At 46.1% G+C, this 20,879-nt stretch overlaps 1 protein-coding gene across 2 annotated transcripts in view; it reads left to right on the top strand.

The window, feature by feature from the left end:
• The window catches only part of vstm4 (V-set and transmembrane domain containing 4), a 35,411-nt gene extending 14,902 nt beyond the window's left edge, over positions 1–20,509 (top strand). The window contains exons 8-10 of one of the 2 annotated variants that reach the window (XM_033012427.1): positions 4,136–4,200; positions 6,615–6,775; positions 20,500–20,509. In XM_033012427.1, the coding sequence (XP_032868318.1) occupies positions 4,136–4,200; positions 6,615–6,761 (212 nt within the window). In that variant the 3' untranslated portion in view covers positions 6,762–6,775; positions 20,500–20,509. Of the gene's footprint in view, positions 1–4,135; positions 4,201–6,614; positions 7,261–20,499 lie in introns of those variants that run through there. The other variant, XM_033012426.1, reaches the window with a different exon arrangement.
• Positions 20,510–20,879: the final 370 nt, after the last annotated feature.

Here is a 20,879-nt window from a genome sequence, read left to right on the forward strand (position 1 = left end):
AAGGTTATTTGGCTGCTGAAGAATTGATTGATGAAGACTTGTAATTGCTGGCAGCTGCCTCCGTCTCCCCTTGACATGGCTATTAATGAATTGGTGGAAATCTAATTAATGATTAAGTTGATGTTCACTGTTTTATTTATTTACCTTGCAGGTTCGGCAACATTCATGTTGCAGTTATTTACAGCAGAAATAGAAAAGTATCATCTTCCCTGCAAACATGGGTCATGTTACCAGTTATTGAACGGACAAATGACAAATGTCAGCACTTCACCTGCATATTTGTACACATATGTGTGTAAATACACATGGCACATATACACTCACATAATTATGCTCACAGTAGCATCTACATAGTGCATCTTCACACATTTATCATGCAGTTAGATGGAGAGATAGTGTATATACGTAATCAAAAGAATCATGAATACTTAATTGTCATCTGTACTAACAATTAAATTCTTATTTGCTGCTGCTTAACGGGCCCATCCACGCAATAACGTGCAGGTAATGTATAATAATCGAGACCCGAAGCGTCACCTATTCCTTCGCTCCATAGATGCTGCCTCACCCGCTGAGTTTCTCCAGCATTTTTGTCTACCTTCGATTTTTCCAGCATCTGCAGCTCTTTCTTAAACATGCTGGAAATTAATGTCCGTAAGATTGAGTAAACATTAATTGCACAAACTCAAAGTGCGTAGTGCGACCAAAGATACAGCCCAGGGAAGATCACAGTTGCTGAGGTTAGTGTTGTGTAGTGATCAAGTCTAATAGTTGCTGGGAAGAAGCTGTTCCTGAACCTGGAGGTCACGGTTTTCAGGCTCCCGAAGGTAGCAGCGAGATGAGAGCGTGGCCAGGGAGGGTGTGGGTCTCTGATGATACTGTCTGCCTCATTGAGGCAGCGTCTGCTATAGATGGCCGTGATGGTGGAGAGGTCAGTACCTGTGATGGAGTGGGCAGTGTCTACCACTCTGTAAAGTCTCCTCTGTTCCTGGTCGTTCACTTTGCAGAACCAGGCTGTGATGCAACAAATGTACAAATGCACTATACTCACACAGATAAATATTTAAACAGAAGTCTGTGCAGACAAATAAACTGACAGGCTGCATCTGAAGATATTGCTGAAAATGTCTGGTTAACACAGAGGTCAGGAAAACTGGTCATGAAACTATTCTTGGCTCACTGCCCTAACCTAAACCATGTATCGGATCCCTGCCTTGCTTCTCACCATTGACACGTATATCATTCTTCTATTTATTCTTGTAGTTTTACAAGAAAGATGCTAGATCAATAAAGTTCCTTTACTCATGGACACAAGCCCTTCGGCCCAACTTGCCCACGCCAACCAACATGCCCCATCTGCACTCGTCCCAACTGCCTGCATTTGGCACATATGCGTTCCTGTCCATGTACCTGTCCAAATGTTTTTATAACATTGTGATAGTACTTGCCTCAACGACCTCCTCTGGCAGCTCGTTCCATACACCCAGCCACATTCTGTGTAAAAATGTAACAAAACTTTAATGTCAGGTTCCTTTTAAATCGTCCCCCCCCCTCACCTTAAACACTATGTCCCCAGGTTCTTGATTCCCCTACTCTGGGTAAACGGCTCTGTGCATTCACCCTGTCTATCCCCTCGTGATTTTATACACCTCTATAGATCACCCTTCATCCTCCTGTCCTGCCCAACCTCTCCCTGCAGCTCAACCCCTCAAGCCCTGGCAACCCCCTCGTAAACCTTCTCTGCACTATTGTCAGCTTCCAAGCTGTCATGCTGTGTCAGCCTAGACCATGCTACTGAAGGAGGCGGCATTACAACTCCCTGGTCTATCGTACACTGGATAACATATCTGGAGAAGGAGAGGCATTGCAAGTCCACTCTCCTTGTTGGAATGAATGTAATGTCTGCACGCTGGCAGCTACAACAACCTGTGACTGTGGCGCACACACCCAGACAATGCAACACCTACTGCAATGCCCATTGCTGGATAATCCATGCACAACCTCAGACCTTGCACCTTAAGGGCCTGTCCCACTTTCCTGAGTTATTCACAAATTCTCCCGAGTTTTCCCCTTGATTCAAACTCGCAGAATGTTGGTAACGAGTCCGTAGGAGCCCGTGGATATATCGTAGCGGCTCGTTGTGCCGGCCGTAGATACTCGGGGCTTTTTTTTAACTTGTGGACGTTTTCCATCAGGCTGGAAAAAACGTCCCGACTTACCTGATGCCCCGAGTACCCACGGCTGGCATTACGAGCCGCTACGATATATCCACGGACTCCTACCGACTCGTTATGAACATTCCGCGAGTTTGAATCAAGGGGAAAAGTCGGGAGAATTGGTGAATAACTCGGGAAAGTGGGACAGGCCCTTAACACTCCAACAGCGCAACGATGTGTAGAGCAGCAGCGAGCCACTAGCACAAGGATACGGAGGAGGAAGAAGACAGGCAAGTTGGGATAAAGGGAACATTTGTTCACCAGTCCTGTCCGTAGCTTCTTCACAAACCCAACGGGCAAAGTGACATAGACTCAAGGAACTGCAGATGTTGGAACTTTGAACAATACTGGAGGAACTCAACAGATCAGACAGCATCTGCAGAGGGAATGGAGAGGATAAGCAACAGTTTGGGTCAGGACCCTTCTTCAGAGTGGATCCGCTGAGTTTCTCCAGACCTTTGTGTTTAGGCTAAATGCCAATTATATTCAGGTCTGTCCGATTACCATGCTCTGTCTGCAGGGTTGCTACGTCCCCTCAGACATCTATCCATTATTGAATATTCTCATCTCTACAGTGATGAATGTTTAGCACAAACTGGAAATGGCAGATCATATTTCATCTGCACATCATTCTGCATCTTCCAACAACATTCTCAAATCTATGGCAAAAATATTTGAAGCTCAAGATCAGTGTGTGTTGCTGCCTGCTAGACACAAAGGAGGTGCAGATGGTACCAATGTTTCCTTTCCTGTTTCATGGCCAATGGTAGGTGAGCTCAATAGACCAAAGGGTTATTTCCACAAGAAATCTCGGAAACATGTTGGCAATAATAAGATAGATGTGTACGAAGGGGCCTCTTCTTATCGAGCACATTACTAGAGCTGAACACACTTCTCGGCATCTGTATACAATGGCGTCTTGCGCGCGCTTCTTGTGCGTGGTGGTAGAAAGATTGGTGGAAACAGGGCCGCGACGTGAACCTTCTTTCCTTGACCACAGGAAGGAGCTGCAGATGCTGGTTTAAACCGAAGATAGACACAAAAAGCTGGAGTAACTCAACGGGTCAGGCAGCATCTCTGGGGAGAAGGAATAGGTGACGTTTTGGGTCGAGACCCTTCTTCAGGCAATAGTAAATAGTTTTCAATCTGTGCACTACTAATGAGTCAGTGTGTGCTTTGACAAAGTGCAATGGGAATTCAACAAGTATCTGCCTGCGGTTTCTGAATATTAAATTATTCCTACTCATTTGTTACCCAATTCATTTTTTTCTGTTTTCGATTTGTTCCATCACAGTCATTATTATAGCTCTATAATTTACAGTTGTAATACGTCACGCCCAGACTAAACAGGAGTGCAGACTGCTCAAGTATTCTGTGACAGACTTGGTTATTAAAAGGAATTTAAAACTAGTTTGCACAAGAAAGGGATCTAATTCCTCAAAAAGCAATGTCAGCATAAGTGTGCCAGTGTGTATCAGTGTGGCTGCCTGCATGAGTGTGTATGTCTGCATGTTTGTTTATATGTTCTTGTGTGTGTGTGTCAGTATGTGTATGTGTGTCTCCACCTTAGTATGTGTGTTCTTGTATGTATGTCTGTGTGTTGATATGTGTGTGTCAGTGTGCATGTGTGTGTGTGGGTGTGCGTGTGAGGTTTTTGTGGCAGTCTGTGTGGTGATTACTCTCCCGTGTGCCCGTGTTGCCCCGTGTACATGTGTGCGGCTGTGTGCGCACATACATGTTGGGGCGGGTACAATGGAGGAACGAAGCAACCGTAGAAAAAACATGTGATGTGCACATCAATCAGGAGTAACGTTTTGTGTCTTTCTTTGGTGAACCAGCAGCTGTAGTTCCTCGCTGCTAAACAAGGGTTGCATTCTGTGGCTGCACTAACTATGGCGTGTCGTTGCTTTGTGTTACAGTACCAACAAGAGAGGTGTCAGCCAAGAGAAAGTTCTTGAAGAAACACGATAGCAAATCCATTCTGGTAAGTGATTACTTGTGCTCTGCGTGGAGTGCAAGGTTTTCATTTCTCTTCTCATGAAGAAGGAATGAAAAGGGAAGTGTGATTGTGGAGCAGATTGTCCATAGCTACTAAGCCCAACTTGCACACGGCCCACAGTTCTCCAAACATAGCTAGTCACAGAGAATTACAGCACAGAAATAGGCCCTTCCACCCAACTCATCCACGCCCCATCTGGTATAGATGCCCCATCTATACTAACTCCACATGCCGATGTATGCAGCACTAAACCTTTCCTATCCATGAACCTGTCCAAATGTCCTTTAAATGTTTTCATAGTACCTGCCTCACCTACAATGGATACAGAAATGAATCCAGAACCAGACAACATAGGTTGGAGGGGAAAGATTTAATCAGAACCTGAGGGGCATCTTTTTTCACAGAGGATGGTGGGCATATGGAACATTATTGTGGTGGTGCTAGAGGGGATAGTTGAAGCAGGAACAGTAACAATATTTAAAAGCCACGAACATGTACATGGAAAGGAAAAGATGAGGCGAATATTACCCAAACAAGGGCAGATGGGGTGAGCTTAGAGGGGGCACTTTGGTCAAGTTCATGTTATAGGAGCAGAATTACGCCATTCGACCCATTGTCTACTCTGCTATTCAATCATGGCTGATCTATCTCTCCCTCTCAACCCCATTCTTCTGCCTTCTCCCCATAACCCCTGACACCCGCATCAAGAATCAGTCATTTTCCACCTTAAAATTACCCATGACTTGTGGCCTCTGCAGCCGTCTGTGGCAATGAATTCCACAGATTCACCGCCCTCTGACTCAAGAAATTCCTCCTCATCTCCTTTGTGAAGGTTGGGCTGAAGGGCCTGCTTCAGTGCTGTACGACTATGAATGGCAAGGGGAGGTGCAAGCTTTAGCAGTGCGTCTGGCTACAAACGGCCACACTACCAGCTGCTTGTTCTGCATTCCTGTGCACACGTTGTCTTAATGCCTGCATCTTATATAAACATCTAGCAGCTCCTGCAATATATTTCAATTGTCAGAACTTTGCAAGTAAACAATAAGCATAGACAGAATTTGAAATGCTATCGTTTCCCGTACAATTTACTCATGGTAGACTTGCTAATTTTATTGTATCTTTATTGCTTTCTAAGATGCAATTATTTATTTAGTGCTCTTTGGCTTCATTGAATTATATTTACTATCAGACCTTCATAAAAATGTATGAAAAGCTCTCACCGTACAGGGTCACCCACATTCTAGAAAGCAACATTATTTTTCATATCAACAGATAATAGAATCAAGAATAAATAGATAATCTACAATCAAACACAATGCAATTTTACAATAATTCAATAACACCGAGAGAATCTGATTTCACAACCTGATGTGCTTCACATTTGCATGAGGCGGTGTTTGCGGTGATGACTATATGGGCCAGTGTAAAAGCCCATAAAATATCAGCACTGGCGAAATGAGAATAAAATAAATGGTAATTAAATGCGAGCGCAGGATTTATCACACACACACACACTTAGGGCACTTGGCAAAAACAATTAACACTAATTACATTAGCAGCGCAAAATGGCTGAAATATTACAATTCAGCTTTGATAATATGGCGTTATTATCTTGGTCTACTCTTCACCCTGTGTCCAGTGATGGACATCGTGCTGATCTCTAGATAGCACATCAAATTACGAGAGGCATAGATACGGTAGACAGGCAGGACCTTTTCCCCCCAGGGTGGAAATGTCAAAGACAAGAGCTGGGTGGCACGGTGGTGCAGCGGTAGAGTTGCTGCCTTACAGCGAATGCAGCGCCGGAGACCCGGGTTCGATCCCAACTACGGGTGCTGTCTGTACGGAGTTTGTACGTTCACCCCGTCACCTGCGTGGGTTTCCTATTTTCCTCACAGATTTTTACAATTATTGAAGTGAACTCACAAAGCAGAAGTGGCATTTATTCAATAAGGACAAAGTACTTCAATGTACATCTTCACTCAGCAGAGCAGACAGCTACAGACAAATAATTCTGCTGTTGATTTCTGCTGTTGAAAACAATGTTCCAAACTAATTTCACTGGACGGACTTGCCAAAGGATGACAGAGACAATGAGCTGAGCTGGAAACGAGCACCAACGACATACTTCAGATAGACATCACAAGGTCCTGGAGTAACTCAACGGGTCAGGCAGCATCTTTAGTTATCCCTAGGGCATGTAGGATAGCGTCAGTATGCGGGGGTCGGTGCGGACTCGATGGGTCGAAGGGCCTGTTTCCACCCTGTATCTTTAAACTTAAACTAATCTTAAAACTCAAGTCTTCCTGCAGATACCTCCTAGATGTTTAACCTGCTGTCTGTGTACTAAGCCTTGTTAGTTTGGGAGTTTCCTAATGTTTATCTCTCTCTCTCCACAGCCACGGATAGTGGAGGACAGCCTGACCTACGCTGAGCTTGAACTGATGCCCACACAACCCAGTGCCCCACCTGTGCCCAGCTCCCCGGACCCCCAGAGACCCAACACCGTCTACGCCAAGATCTTCTTTGCAAAAACCCAAAGTTAATAAACTCCTTCACGGTTACGCTTGTGGCACAGTGACATGGTGACTGTGGTTGATGCCTCCACATGTCTCCGGCCGTTGGTGGAACCTTTGTACACAAGGTGTGACTTTCCATTGACAGTCTGGCACTATCGATGGGGAAGGACTGGGTCCATCATACACAAAGCTCAGCTCAAAGCCCGGCTGTGTGAAGGGTGAGAGACATCTTGTCCAGCCTGGCCATCACCACGTTGTGATCTGTCGCTCTGTACTGTGGACCAACCCGTGTACAGGATGGGGCTGTGCAGGATAGTCAGGCTCAGGAACCACCTAAACCAGGGCAAGGAAAGGTGCTGGTGTGTTTGCAAGACAATAGCAATAATTTAATTACTGGATGCTGACAACAATGTTGATGATTTTGTGAATGTGAGGAGCTGGAAGAGTGAACACGTGATGGTGTGAATGTAAACATATATGTAGTTTGTTGCATGTTTTACTACAATAAATGTCCTATAAATATGCAGTTCTGTGTGGGCCATGGAGTAAAGGTCAGTGTACCTGAGGATACATCACAGTGTGAGGGTATCTGAGAGTTGGTGTGCTTGTATATGTATCTCTGCACACACGTGTGTGCATGTATATGCATGTGTATGATGAAACAGCATATACCTGTGTGTATGTGTGTGTGTGTGAGTGTGTGAAAGAGTGTATGTGTGTGAGAGTGTGTGTGTGTGGGTTTGTGTGTATGGGTGTGTGTGCGTGCATGTGTGTGTGTGTGCGTGCGTGTGTGTGCTTATGCGTGTGTGTGCTTATGCGTGTGTGTGTGTGAGTGTGTGTGCATACGTGTGTGTGTGTGCGTGCGTGTGTGTATGTGAGTGAACGTGAACATTAGTGCAGGTGTACACAGGGAGGAGTATGTGGGCATCTTTGTGTATGTGTGTGAGCGTGCGTAAATGTGAACATGTGTATGAGTGTGTCAGTTTGCTTGCCTAGGCGTGTTCATGTATGGGTCTGTGTAATCATGTATAGTCTTTCCGCTGGCTGGGTAGCACGCAGCAAAAGCTTTTCACTGTACCTCGGTACACGTGACAATAAACTAAACTGAATCTGTGTCTGTCTTTGTGTGTGCCTCTGTGCGCAAGTACGCGCATATGGACTGTATGCTTGTCTGCACTAGAGTATGTGTCTGAGCATGAATGTGTCTGTGTTTTGTGTGTGTATATGTATCTGTGAGTGTGTCTGTGTATTGTTTACCTGGCACTATAATCCTTAGTCTTTATATAAAACTGATACAATGGGGATATCTGTAACGATTTGTCACTGGTTGGTACCAATGCAGCAGTGGGCCACAGACAGAGGTTTAAATGCCAGCTCTTGCCGTTCTCAGCCCCGTGCAGCACGAGGTATCTCAGCTGGAAAAATGCCCTGGAACTGCGTGTGGACACCTCCAGCTCCTCACAGTGGCTGCGGCAGCTGCCTTCTTGGTTGTCGGATTGAGTCGAGGCTGGCAAAAGCAAACTTCTAAACCCGACTCAATCACTGGAATAACCTCGTCGATCATCAGACACTTCAGGCAAACTCAGAAACAACGTAATCTCTCTCCTTGCCTAATTCTATAGGCAGCATCATTTCAATCTTACCTTAGATGTACAAAAGATTTCAGTGAGTGAAATAACTTGAATTGTGTGCCTCTGTTGCAAGTTCCATAATGTGATGGAATATGTGGGTGTGTGGATGATAAAAAATGATAAGCTGTACTTCATTGTAAAGGCAGAATAGCGGAAATGCCAGCTAATAAAACAAAGTTTTTTAATGCTTTGATAAGATTTACAGCTGCCAAGATGTAGATAGATGCAACGAGGCCTAAAGATAGTGTGGAAAACTCCAACTGTTACACAAGGCTCCCTGTGTTCCAACTTTGCCCAGTATTTGCTGCAACTGGAGTCCTGGTGCATCTGTGAAATCTGGGCAGTTCATGCATTTAGTCCATTAGGAACCTAACCTGCAAGAGCCCATAATCACTAATTGGACCCTAACCAAGCCATCTCATCCCAAGACATTGTACCCCATCTCTGGGATTGTCACACACCGCAGCGCTGAGACTATATTCCGCAGCCTCTATCTCTCACTCGTTGCTCTACTTTGTGTACATGTTTGGCTTGATTATATTCACATAAATCTGATTAAATTGGATAACATGCAAAGCAAAGCTTTTCACTGTACCTCAGTACAGGTGACGGACGGTACTAAACCTGTTGTTTATCGGCCCACTCATGGGACACAACACATAGACGAGGGCCTGTCCCACTTGCCGATTTTTCCAGCGTCTGCCGCCATCATTGACTGATGTATCAGGTCACCGAAACATTCGCGGTGTGACGTGGCATGATGACGTATAACGCACCGTGTTTTTCAAGTGTCGCCGAAATTTTGGGGGATTTTGAAATGTTCAAAATCTTTTGGCGGCAGTAGTATGATGCCCGCAGTCGCCGAAAAATCACCAAGTGGGCCGGGCCCTTTACATACCTGGAACTCTCTGGGTTCACCTCATATTCAGTCTCCGCTACAGGAAGTCACCATCATTCAGGTGTGACACAGTGCCGTTCCATACTGCAGGTTTGCACTGGAATAAAAGGTCTGCGTTTAATCTCAACAAATGTCTCTCGCTAGTCCTCTCATACTCTGTCATATTTTATGCACGAGCACTTAAGGGAACTACATAAAAAATGCCCTGATTCATCCAGTGGAAATTCTGTGGCCGTGTTGGGATTGGAGAGGTCAAGTATTAGATAAGCAACAAATACAATTAATTAACAAACAGACTAATTATGAAGCTACCAGGCCTTGGCTGAGGGAGGGAGGGAGGGAGGGAGGGAGGGTTCGACCTGAAGCCTAGATCATTCATCTGGAAACGTGAGTTCACATCTGCAGCCGAGGAATTTATGATCTTGTAATTTAAACAATGTGGAATATAAAACCTGGTAATAATGGCAACGCAAACACTAGCTTCTCATAAAATCCTAGCTGGATCACTAATCCATTCCTTACTCAGTCTGGCCTTATAAGTAAAACAGGGACAAGAAATGCTGGAAGCACTCCGCTGCTCAGGCAGCATCTGTGGAGAAAGGAACAGGGTTAGTATTTGTGAACAGCGACCTAGCTTTAAAGGGCCTGTCCCACTTGATGATTTTTTCGGCGGCTGCCGGGATCATATCAGGGTCATCAAAATATTTTCAACATTTCAAAATCCAGCGGCGACAAAAAAAATGTTGCGACACTTGGAAAAACACCGCTCGTAATATGTCATCACGCCGCAAATCTTTCGGTGACCTGATACGTCAGTCAATGATTCTGGCAGTCACCGAAGAATTCGCCAAGTCTGAAGAAGGGTCTCGACCCGAAACATCACCCATTCCTTCTCTCCAGAGATGCTGCCTGTCCCGCTGAGTTACTCCAGCATTTTGTGTCTTTATAAAGTTGGGGTTGAGGGGGTGCTGTAAGGGGAACGTTCTGTAATGTAAATAAACTTGTCCTGTACATCTTCGTTAAACGTTGGCCTCCATAGCTTCAAACTGATGCAGTGGGAAGGATACAGTCTTTAGTTTGCAGGATGAGGAACCAATTTCTCTTTCTCCTACAGCACAGTTGTTTCCAGATGTTCCAGCTGCCTTGCATTTCTGCAGATGTTTCATTTCTTTCATTGTGCCTCTGCCCCCTGTCCCGTGTTGAGAAGGACTTGGTTTACCAAGGCACTGAATAAACACACTGCCTGCAAAGAACTATTTTCTCAACAAATAAAACACTGAAAACTTTAAGACTATGTAGATTTATTGCCCCACGTTTGCAAACCATCTGGATGTTGTTGAACCTTGCATTGCAATGTGCTGAGCGGGCCCAAACTGTGGCTCTCAACATTAAAATGCAACCAGATGAGCTCATATGAACAATTTCTTTGGTGTTCACTAACCTAAATATATAACTTGGAAAGGAATGTAGAGAGGGAACTTCAGTGTGTGTTAAAGCTGATTGTCAGATGTGATAATCTGGCGTTCAGTAGTGTACTACTGGCCTTTATTCAGAGGAAGTTTATCCGTGGTATCATGGCTGGTTATTATAAATCCATGTTCATGTCATTGGAGCAGAATTAGGCCATTCTGTCCATTGAGTCGACTCTGCCATTCCATCATGGCTGATCTATCTTTCCCTCTCAACCCCATTCTCCTGCCTTCTTCTCATAACCCCTGACACCCCTAATAATTAATCATCTGTCAATCTCTGCCTTAAAATTATCCATTGAATTGGCCTCCACACACCACCCTTACGCTAAAGAGATTCCTTGTCATCTCCTTTCTGCCACAGAGGGTAGTCGAGGCCAGTTCATTGGCTATATTTAAAAGGGAGTTAGATGTGGCCCTTGTGGCTAAGGGGATCAGAGGGTATGGAGAGAAGGCAGGTACAGGATACTGAGTTGGATGATCAGCCATGATCATATTGAATGGTGGTGCAGGCTCGAAGGGCCGAATGGCCTACTCCTGCACCTAATTTCTATGTTTCTATGTTTCTAAAGGTACGTCCTTTTATTCTGAGGCTGTAGCCTCTGGTCCTAGACACTCCCTCTGGTGGAAACATGCTCTCCACACCCACTCTATCCAGGCCATTATGGGCCGAAGGGCCCGTTCTATGTTGTATGGTCTATGCTCTATGTTATATATTCTGTTTCACCCACACACTTTAATTTAACTGTAGCCACTGGTGTGAAACTGCCTGAGAAAATGAGCCTGGGTGTGAGACCTGAGGACAGAACTGAAAATGAACAAGTTGTGAGAGTAAAGGGAAAGCATAAAATGTTGTTAATTCCATCCTTGGGAACATGGTTTGTGGAACCAGCGCTCAGCAGATGTTCTGTGGTCTCAGCAGCCTCGTCAAAGACAATTGAACTCATTGGGAATGGAATTAAAGGCACTGGCTCACAGGGGAGGCGGGGAGAGTAGTCAACTCTGTCACCAACTCCAATACCAGCTCCACAAACTGCTTCAGTCAGCTTTAATTTAGTTTACTTAAGTTTAGTGTAATTAAGTTAAGTTTAGTTATGTTAAGTTTAGTTTAGATTAGTTAAGTTGTGTTAAGTTTAGTTTAGTTTAGTTTAGTTTAGTTTAGAGATACAATGTGCAAGCGGGTATTTGGGCTGCCGAGTCCATGCAGACCAGCGATCACCCGTACACAAGTTCTACACTATCCCAGTATCGCATTTTACACTCTCGGGACAATTTACAGAAGACAATTAACCTACAGACCAGCAGACCTTTGTAGTGTGGGAGGAAACCGGAGCACCCGGAGCAAACTCACGTAGCCACAGGGAGAACGTGCAAACTCCGTACAGACAGCACCCGTAATCAGGATCGAACTCGAGTCTCTGGCGCTGTGAGGCAACAACTCTCTCGCTCGAGTTGTTTGCACATGGACACAAGCTCCCTGCTCTTTGAAATCAACCACCTTCTGCCTCACCTGGAGAGAAATGCAGGTAATCTCCATGCTATCTATCCTTGCTACCTGTCATCCATAATAATCTACCTTCATTATCGTTTGTATCCCCAAGTGCTCTGTCCTCCAGAAGGTTCTCTGCTCACTTTGCTGCTGGTTATTCCACCCCCCCTGCTGCCCACTCCTAGTTCTCCACAGACCTTATGTTCACTGCCTAGATATCACTGCCTGCTCTGCTGCCCCTCAGTATGCATCAGCACTCCTACATATTCACCTCGTCCCTACACCTCGCCCCACCCTGCTCCCACCTGCCCCCCTACATCACTGTCTCCATCAGTCCCTCACCCTGTAACTCTCTCCCACGCGCCCCGGGTTGATAGAGTCTGTCCCTCAGCAGATAGATGGGATCAATAAACTCTGTATCGTTTCGTATCGTATTGCTGCATGAAAATAAGCCCTTCAGCCCAACTAGTCCATGGCAACCAAGATGACCAATCTAAGCTTGTCCCATTTGCCCTCCCTTGCCCATATCTCTCTAAATCGTTGCTAACCATGTACCTGTCTAAGTGTGTAGGAAGAACAGCAGATGCTGGTTTACCCCGAAGATAGACACAAAAACCAGTGGTAACTCAGCGGGTCAGGCAGTATCTCCGGAGAAAAGGAAAAGGTGACGTTTCGGGTCTGAAGAAGGGTTTCGACCCAAAATGTCACCTATCCTTTTTCTCCACAGATGCTGCCTGACCCATTGAGTTACTCCAACTTTTCGCGTTTGTCTTACCTGCCTTTGGTGCTCGTACAGTAGCATACTCAACGCCATCCTCTGGTGGTTTGATCCTGCTGTTGCTAAAGTGGAGTCCGTGAAAGAATGTGGCATAAGGTCTATCTTCAGTAGGTGAGGACAAGTGTACACCACTTGTGTGAAGGCTGTAAAAAAACATCTAATGTTACCATCGTGATTGAAGAACAGCCGGCATCAGGAATAAATATATCATCAAAATACTTCAGCGATTCAAGCCAGTGAGGACTCCATTGAATGCTGGATTCTGTCTGCATGCTTAGTCCTTGGTGGGGGGAAATGCTATTGATATTATGAATGTTCCAGAGAGGATTAGGGTTAGGCTGTCGTTAAACAGGAATGAATGCAGAGAAGATTTACGTATGAGGATGTTACCAGGACTTGAGGGCGAGCTATAGGGAGAGGTTGGGCAGTCTAGGACTGTATTCCGTGCAAGAGGTTGAGGGGTAATCTTAGAGAAATGCATAAAATCAAAAGGGGATTGGATGGTGTGAATACACAGTCTTTTTCCTTGGGTTGGGGAATCAAGAACTGGAGGACACGGGTTTAAGGTGAAAGGGCGTAACATTTAATAGCAACCTGAGGGGCAACGTTTTCACTCAGAGGGTGGTGGGTATATGATTGTAGAGTGATAGAGTGATACCGAATAAAAACAGGACCCTCAACCCAACCCGTACATGCCAACCAAGATGTCCCTCTAAACATGTCCAAATCTCCAAATGCTGCCTCAACTACATCCTCTGGCAGCTTACTCCATTTACCTACCAACCTTTGAGTGAAAAGATTGCCCCTCAGGTTCATATTAAATCTTGCCCCCCTCAACTTAAACCTATGTCCTCTAGTTCTTGATTTCACGGGGAAAAGACTGTGCATGCATTGTATCTATTCCCCTCATGATCGTATGTATACACCTCTATAAGATGCGCTCGAAGGAATAAAGTCCTAGTCTGCCCAACCTCTCCCTTCAGCTCAGGCACTCGAGATCTAGCAACGTCCTAGTGAATCCTCTCCACACTCTTTCCAGCTTCATGGCATCTTTCCTGCAGCATGATGATCAAAACTGAACACGTGGCCAGGAGCACAATGGGGGCAGATTCAGCAGCTGTGTTCCGAAGACGTCTGAATAAGGATCTGAATGGAAAGAATTTGCAGGGGTGTGTGAAATAGACAAACTGTTTGCTCTTAAATAGAACTGGAATGAAAGTGATGGCAAGTGGCCTGTTTTTGTTGCTGTTTCTGTCATCATAGAACACAGAAAAGTTCAGGACAGGAACAGACCCTTCGGCCCACAATGTCTGTGTTGTACATGATGCCCAGCTAGACTAATCTCCCCAGCATGCACAGTTTGCTGCTCTCCACAAGCACACCGTGGGGTTGGGCTGCTGCCCCATTTGTGAAGGCTGGCCAAGCAGGGGCCATGTCCAGTCCTGAATCTATTCAGCGTCGTCCACTGCTTCCTTGGGAGATTGGTGCCAGGGACCGGTAGGGTGGGGTCTGACACCAGATGTTTATTTGAGACGTCCTTGGAATCCCATTCCTTTTTCCAAGCTGATTGGATGGTGAAATCAGCTGGTGGTGGGTTCTTCCAAATTGGTCGTCTAGATGGAAGTCGAGCAGTGGGTGGGTTGAAGATGTCCATGTGAATTGGCAGGTGAGGGGAGTTTGTGGTCTTTTGGAGCATCCTTTGAGTGAGGACTACTCGCCGGATGTGTGGAGGGACTATGTTGGATAGGACAGGGAGCCAGGGGAGTGGTGTTGAGCGGAGGATGTGTGGAGGGGCTATGTTGGATAGGACAGGGAGCCAGGGGAGTGGTGTTGAGCGGAGGATGTGTGGAGGGGCTATGTTGGATAGGACAGGGAGCCAGGGGAGTGGTGTTGAGCGGATTGTTCCTGTGATGATCCTCATTGTTGAGTTCAATTGGGTGTCCACATGGTGTGTGTGGGATGACCTGGACCAAACAGGGGCACAATATTCGGCTGAAGAAAATGCAAGGGCTAGTGCTGAAATGCCCAGTGTGGGGGCTGCTGCCCCCCCACTTTGAGCCAGCAAGCTTACTGATGAGATTGTTTCTGGACTTCACCTTAGCTGCTGTTCTTTTGAGATGTTCCTTGAAGGATAGGGTCCTGTCAAGGGTCACTCCGAGGTAGGTTGGAGTGGGGGCATACTTCAGTTTGGTCCTGCTCAGATAGATGTTTGGTTCTCTTGTGGCTTCTGCATTATGGAGGTGGAACACACTGGAGACCGTTTATTCTGGGCTTGGTTTTAGGCGCCAGGTTTTGCAGTACTCGTCCAGTTTAGCAAGGTCTTCATTGAGCACCTGTTCCAGTGTACCAAAATCTGGTGTTTGGAAGGCAAAACAGATGTCATCTGCATAGATGAATTTGCGGGATTTGGTGGTGGGGTCCTGGCCCACTGAGTTACTCCAGCACTGTCACATGTAATTATTGATGGGCCGGCCTGTGGTTCTACACTGTTCCCAAGCAGCCTGCTGACATTAATTGGGATAAATTGTGTCATTTCATGAAGGTAGCTTTCATCAGCGGCTTCCCTGGAAGTGCGAGCACAAACTTCAAACCTGAAAACCAGGAAGAAAAAGAGGCTTTCAAAATCGGTTTTAATTACTTGCCAAATTCAAATGATGAATAATCTGGCGATTTCTTATTTCTCAATGAAATTTTTTTTTTTTTAGTTAAAAAATTATGCTGTTGGCTTCAGACAGCTGCTTGGATCAGGAAGGCAACGGAATAACAAGCACAAGTGGAATTTATTTCACTTAGTAACACCGCCAACAAAATATTACAACCTAAGGTGCAGAGAACAGTAAACACACTCCGTCATACCAATGCTAATTAATGTCTTAGTTGAAATTCACAGGCACAGTTCACCGTGCCTGCTAAAGGCCACAACATGTATCTTTATAAAAAATTGCAGCCTGGCTTTGTGAGAGGGAAGATTGCTTCGTAATTAGTTTTACGGCAGATGATAATTAGGTTAGTTCAGTAAATGGCTCTGGCTAGGTGCTATACATTTCTCCATTCAATTATTTCCAGAGTTCCTGTCAATCTGACATTTGCGATTTCAGAGTCATAGACTTATTGAATTAGGACAAGTGCCACTGCTGTTTCTGAAGGTCATTTGCTTCCTCATTTAGATATATGATGATCATTATCCAGTCCACTGAACTGTGGTACTTACCAGCCAATTTGATGTTTTCTAATCCAGGAAGAATATACTTGTGACATACCGGTACATTATCAAGTCCCCATTATCAGAAGCCTCATAAGATCCATAACGGTCGCTACTCTATGAGATCCAATTCTGACAGTGGAACGAACGGTTGCACATTGCCCAGAAGCCTGCATTGAGAGTTGATGTTTCTCTTTAACAATGCTAACCCTGATAAATGTGTTGATGGAATTTTTAATATAAAGTGTAGAACAGAGAATCTTAGTGGGTGGAACTATTGTAATCTTGAATTCCTGGCGTCCCACTTGATTTAACGCTGTCTACTATTGGACTCCCCCAACATCGGGAACATGTTTCCCACCTCTAGCGTGCCCAAACCCTTAACAATATTATATGTTTCAATATGAAAACCTCTCATCCTTCTAAACTCCAGAGTGTACAAGCCCAATTGCTCCATTCTTTCAGCATATGACAGTCCCGCCATCTCGGGAATTAACCTTGTAAACCTACGCTGCATTCCCTCAATAGCAAGAATGTCTTTCCTCAAATTAGGGGACCAAAACTGCACACAATACTCCAGGTGTGGTCACACTAGGGCCCTATACAACTGAAGAAGGGCCTCTTTGCTCCTATACTCAACTCCTCTTGTTACAAAGGCCAAATACAATTCGCTTTCTTCACTGCCTGCTGTACCTGCATGCTTACTTTCATTGACTGATGAACAGGGACCCCCAGATCCCATTGTACTTCCCCTTTTCCCAACTTTTGACACCATTTAGATAGTAATCTGCTTCCTATTCTTGCCACCAAATGCAACTAATCCTGAACTTGACTCTCCCCCTAAACCACTCGCGAGGTCAGAAAGAGTGCGTAAACCAGTCGTCAGATACATTAATAAAATTATTCTTGTTGGGCTAATTTACAAGTTATTTTCTGTTCAAAGTGGAGAGCAGTGCAGTGTATATAATAGGTCTGAAGAAGGGTCTCGATCTGAAACGTCTCCCATTCCTTCTCTCCGGAGATGCTGTCCGTCCCGCTGAGTTACTCCAACTCGCTGTGTCTATCTTCAGTGTACTGCATGTAATGCTAACTGTAACATGAATAACTGAGTCCCAGAATGATGCGATTGGTGTCACGTGATATATTCATTACCTGATCAGTCTGGTGAATATGTACTGTTGTAAAATAAAGAAGACCCACTCTGGCAACAACACGGACTGAAAACATGTGCTAGTTTCTATCTACAAGATACAAGATACATTTAATTGTCACATGTGCCAGATGGCACAGTGAAATGTAATTCCCATACAGCCATACAATAAAAATAAGAGACACAACACACGATAGGGTTTGACATAAAACATCCCCACACAGCAGAATCAGAGTTTCCCACTGTGTGGGAAGGCACCAAAGTCAGTCTCTTCCTCCATTGTTCCCCGTGGTCAGGGCCTCCCCGTGCCCTCCGCAGTTGCCGCTACGGGCGGCCCGATGTCCAGGACCGCTCGCCGGGGTGTTGTAAGTCCGACGTCGGGGCTGCGGGACGTCCTCAGCGGCGTGGACACCAGAGTCGGGCCCCCTCCTACCGGAGTCGGCGGCTTCCAAAGTCTGCAGGCCGCGCCGGGTGGAGACTGTCGCTGGAGACCCTCTGCAAGGCGCCCCAGGACTCCACGATGTTGTTCAGCGCCGCCCGCATTGGAAACTCTCCGCACCAGAGCTCCATGATGTTGGAGCAGCGGCTCAACGCTCCGGAGCTCCAAACGGCGACCCAGGTAGGCATCGCCCGCTCCGCGGTGAATCCAACGCTGCGCCACCGCTGTAGCAGCCCTGGTCCGGTTCCCGGTCCCCGGCAGGAAAGGCCGCTCCGATCCAGCTGGTAGGCCGCGAGGTGGGGGGCGAGGACGCGACTCGGAGAAATAGTCGCGTCCCCGCCAGGAAGAGACTGGGAAACGGTTTCCCCCTTACCCTGCCCCCCTCCCCCACATAGAAAAGTTAAAGTTTCCCCCAACTACAAGCTAAAGCCGTAATATCTTACCTTGGTAATGTGTGTTTGTGTTCATGCCTCATTGGGGACTCTGAGCATTTAGCTCAAGGCTGTGAAAGTGAATTGAGATGTAACATTTGAGCAGTGACAGTGGAATAGATCCCCTCACATCAGAGGCATTGACTCCATTCCTGTTTCTTGATGGAAGTGTGTACATGATTCACATCTATTAGATGCTAATAACATCAGATCTGGTCTGGTGCAACAATAGTCTTGGCAGTTACTGGTACATTGGATGAACTGAGCACATCATATATGTGGAACAGGCTGGCACTGAGGTCATTGGATGCAGTGCTGTCTTGGGCATTGTGGCCCAATTCTGCACAGCCAACAGCAAGGTACTCTCACCATCATTGTCGACACCAAAAGCTGGAGTACTTCAGCGGGACAGGCAGCATCTTTGGAGAGAAGGAATGGGTGACATTTTGGGCTGACGTCATTCCATGGATCTTTTACTTTGGTCATTATTTGTCAACAAGAGTGATGGGTGTCCACAGCAGATTCCACGTTATTCAAGAAGGCTTTGGCACTGCCCTTGAACGGTTTGCTCCAAGTGCCCATGATGGAGCCAAGGCTGAACGGCTATTTCAAGATGCTTGTGTTGGACAAGCAAATGGCGTGCTCCTGTGAGTGCAGTTACCCTGATGCTGAGGGTGTTGGTCTTTCATCATTGGGAGAAAGGATCAATAAACCAGGCCTGGAGATCTGAGCACCAACCACTTCTTCCTTGACCACAGTCTTACAGTGAACAACTTTCCCCACTACTCTGCTTACTTTCTCCAAAGCAAGTGCGTAGGAAGGAACTGCAGATGCTGGTTTACACCGAAGATAGACACAAAACGCTGGAGTAACTCAGCGGGACGGGCAGCATCTCTGGAGAGAAGAAATGGGTGGAAGGGAGTTTCGGGTCGAGACCCTTCTTCAGACCAAAGGAAGGCATGGATTTGGGAACAGGTATGAGTCCAAGCCACGCCAATCTCTTTGTGGGATATCTAGAACAGTCCCTCTGTGAGTCCCATTCAAGGTCTCACCTTCAACTCTGCTCCTGCACCAATACAGAATTCAAATGTTTCATCAATGTCCACATTGTTCACGTTTCCACCTGAAGCAACCTCTTCCCTTTCTTGACTTCTCAACCTCCACCCAAGAGGATAGGTGACCATCCTGCATAACTCCACTGCGATCCCATCACACCCACCACCACTCTCACTTCTCCTTCTCATTGAGTACACACACAAGATTACATGTTGTTCAGCCAGAGCTGGGCATCTGCACACGATGGTGTCTGTCTTGTCGCTTCTTGTGCGTGGTGGTGGAAAGATTGGTGGATTCAGGGCCCCAACGTGAACGTTCTTTCCTTGACCCCAACACACTCACTGAATGGAATCCATTCCATCCTCCCACTGCCTTCTCTTCTCCAAACAGCCTAGGGGGGTGGGAGACGGTCGGAGAGAGGTGTGTTCACAGAGCTGGGGGGGGGGGGGGGGGGGGGGGGCAGGATGGGGGTCTCTCGAAATTGGAGATTTCAATGTTTATTCCATTGGGCTGTAGTTAGTGAAGAGGGGGGTTGCAATAAAGCACAGTAACCAGACAATAAACGTATACAGGAAGTAGCAGATTCACTGCAGGAAGTGTGAGATGGTGCATCTTTCAGCAGGTCCCAGCTTGGAAGAGTGAATGTCTACGACCAGAGCAGAGGGAGCTGGGGACACGGATAGACGGAACACTCAGTGTCATGTCCCGGGATTAACCACATGCTTACACAGTAACAGTAATTAATTGCAGGAAGTGCTTTGAGGCATTGTCGTTCCGTGTGTACTGAATAAATACATGTATGATTATTGAAGGAGCGATTAAAGATCATGTCAAGACAGCGCTCATTTTGTAACAAGGCAATCAGCCGCAGAGAGGCATAGACAGCCAATGGGGTCTGCAGTGCCTGGGAGAGCAGGTCCTTGATTAAATGTTTCATTGCATGGTATTTAAAATTTAATTAAAGTCAATATTGGCGTTTCGATGCTTTAATTTACCCCAATTAGAGATACAGCATACTTCAGCACACCAAGTCCACACTGATGTTTTGGGTTGGTATCATTCTTCAGACTGGAGGAGGGTCTCGACCCATAATATTGCCTGTCCATGCAGGCAGGGCCGTCTTAACGCATGGGCATGATGGGCAGTTGCCCGGGGCCCCACGCTAATCTATGTATTGTAGAATGTTATTGTAGAACATGAAAACGGAGAAGAACATCGCAAGTACTTGACGGCATATTTGGTTCGGCATAAAGAAACTGGAAGTGTTGGGGTTTAAGAAGGAACTGCTGATGCTGGAAGGTCAAAGGTAGACAAAAATGCTGGAGAAAATGCTGGAGACCCATAGATGCTGCCTCACTCGCTGAGTTTCTTCAGCATTTTTGTCTAGGTTGGAAGTGTAGGGGCCCCTGTGCACTGCTTTGCCCGGAGTGCCTATAATGCTGTTAAGATGGCCCTGTGTCCATGTTCTCCAGAGACACTGCCTGATCCACTGAGTTACTCCAGCACTTTGTGTCTTATCTTGTGAACCAGACTCTGCTGTTTCTTGTGTCTATGTCCCCTTGAAGCCTCCTCACCGCACACACAGCTACCTGGCCTACATCG

This window comes from Amblyraja radiata, chromosome 37, assembly GCF_010909765.2.
Source record: "Amblyraja radiata isolate CabotCenter1 chromosome 37, sAmbRad1.1.pri, whole genome shotgun sequence".
NCBI lineage: Eukaryota > Metazoa > Chordata > Chondrichthyes > Rajiformes > Rajidae > Amblyraja > Amblyraja radiata.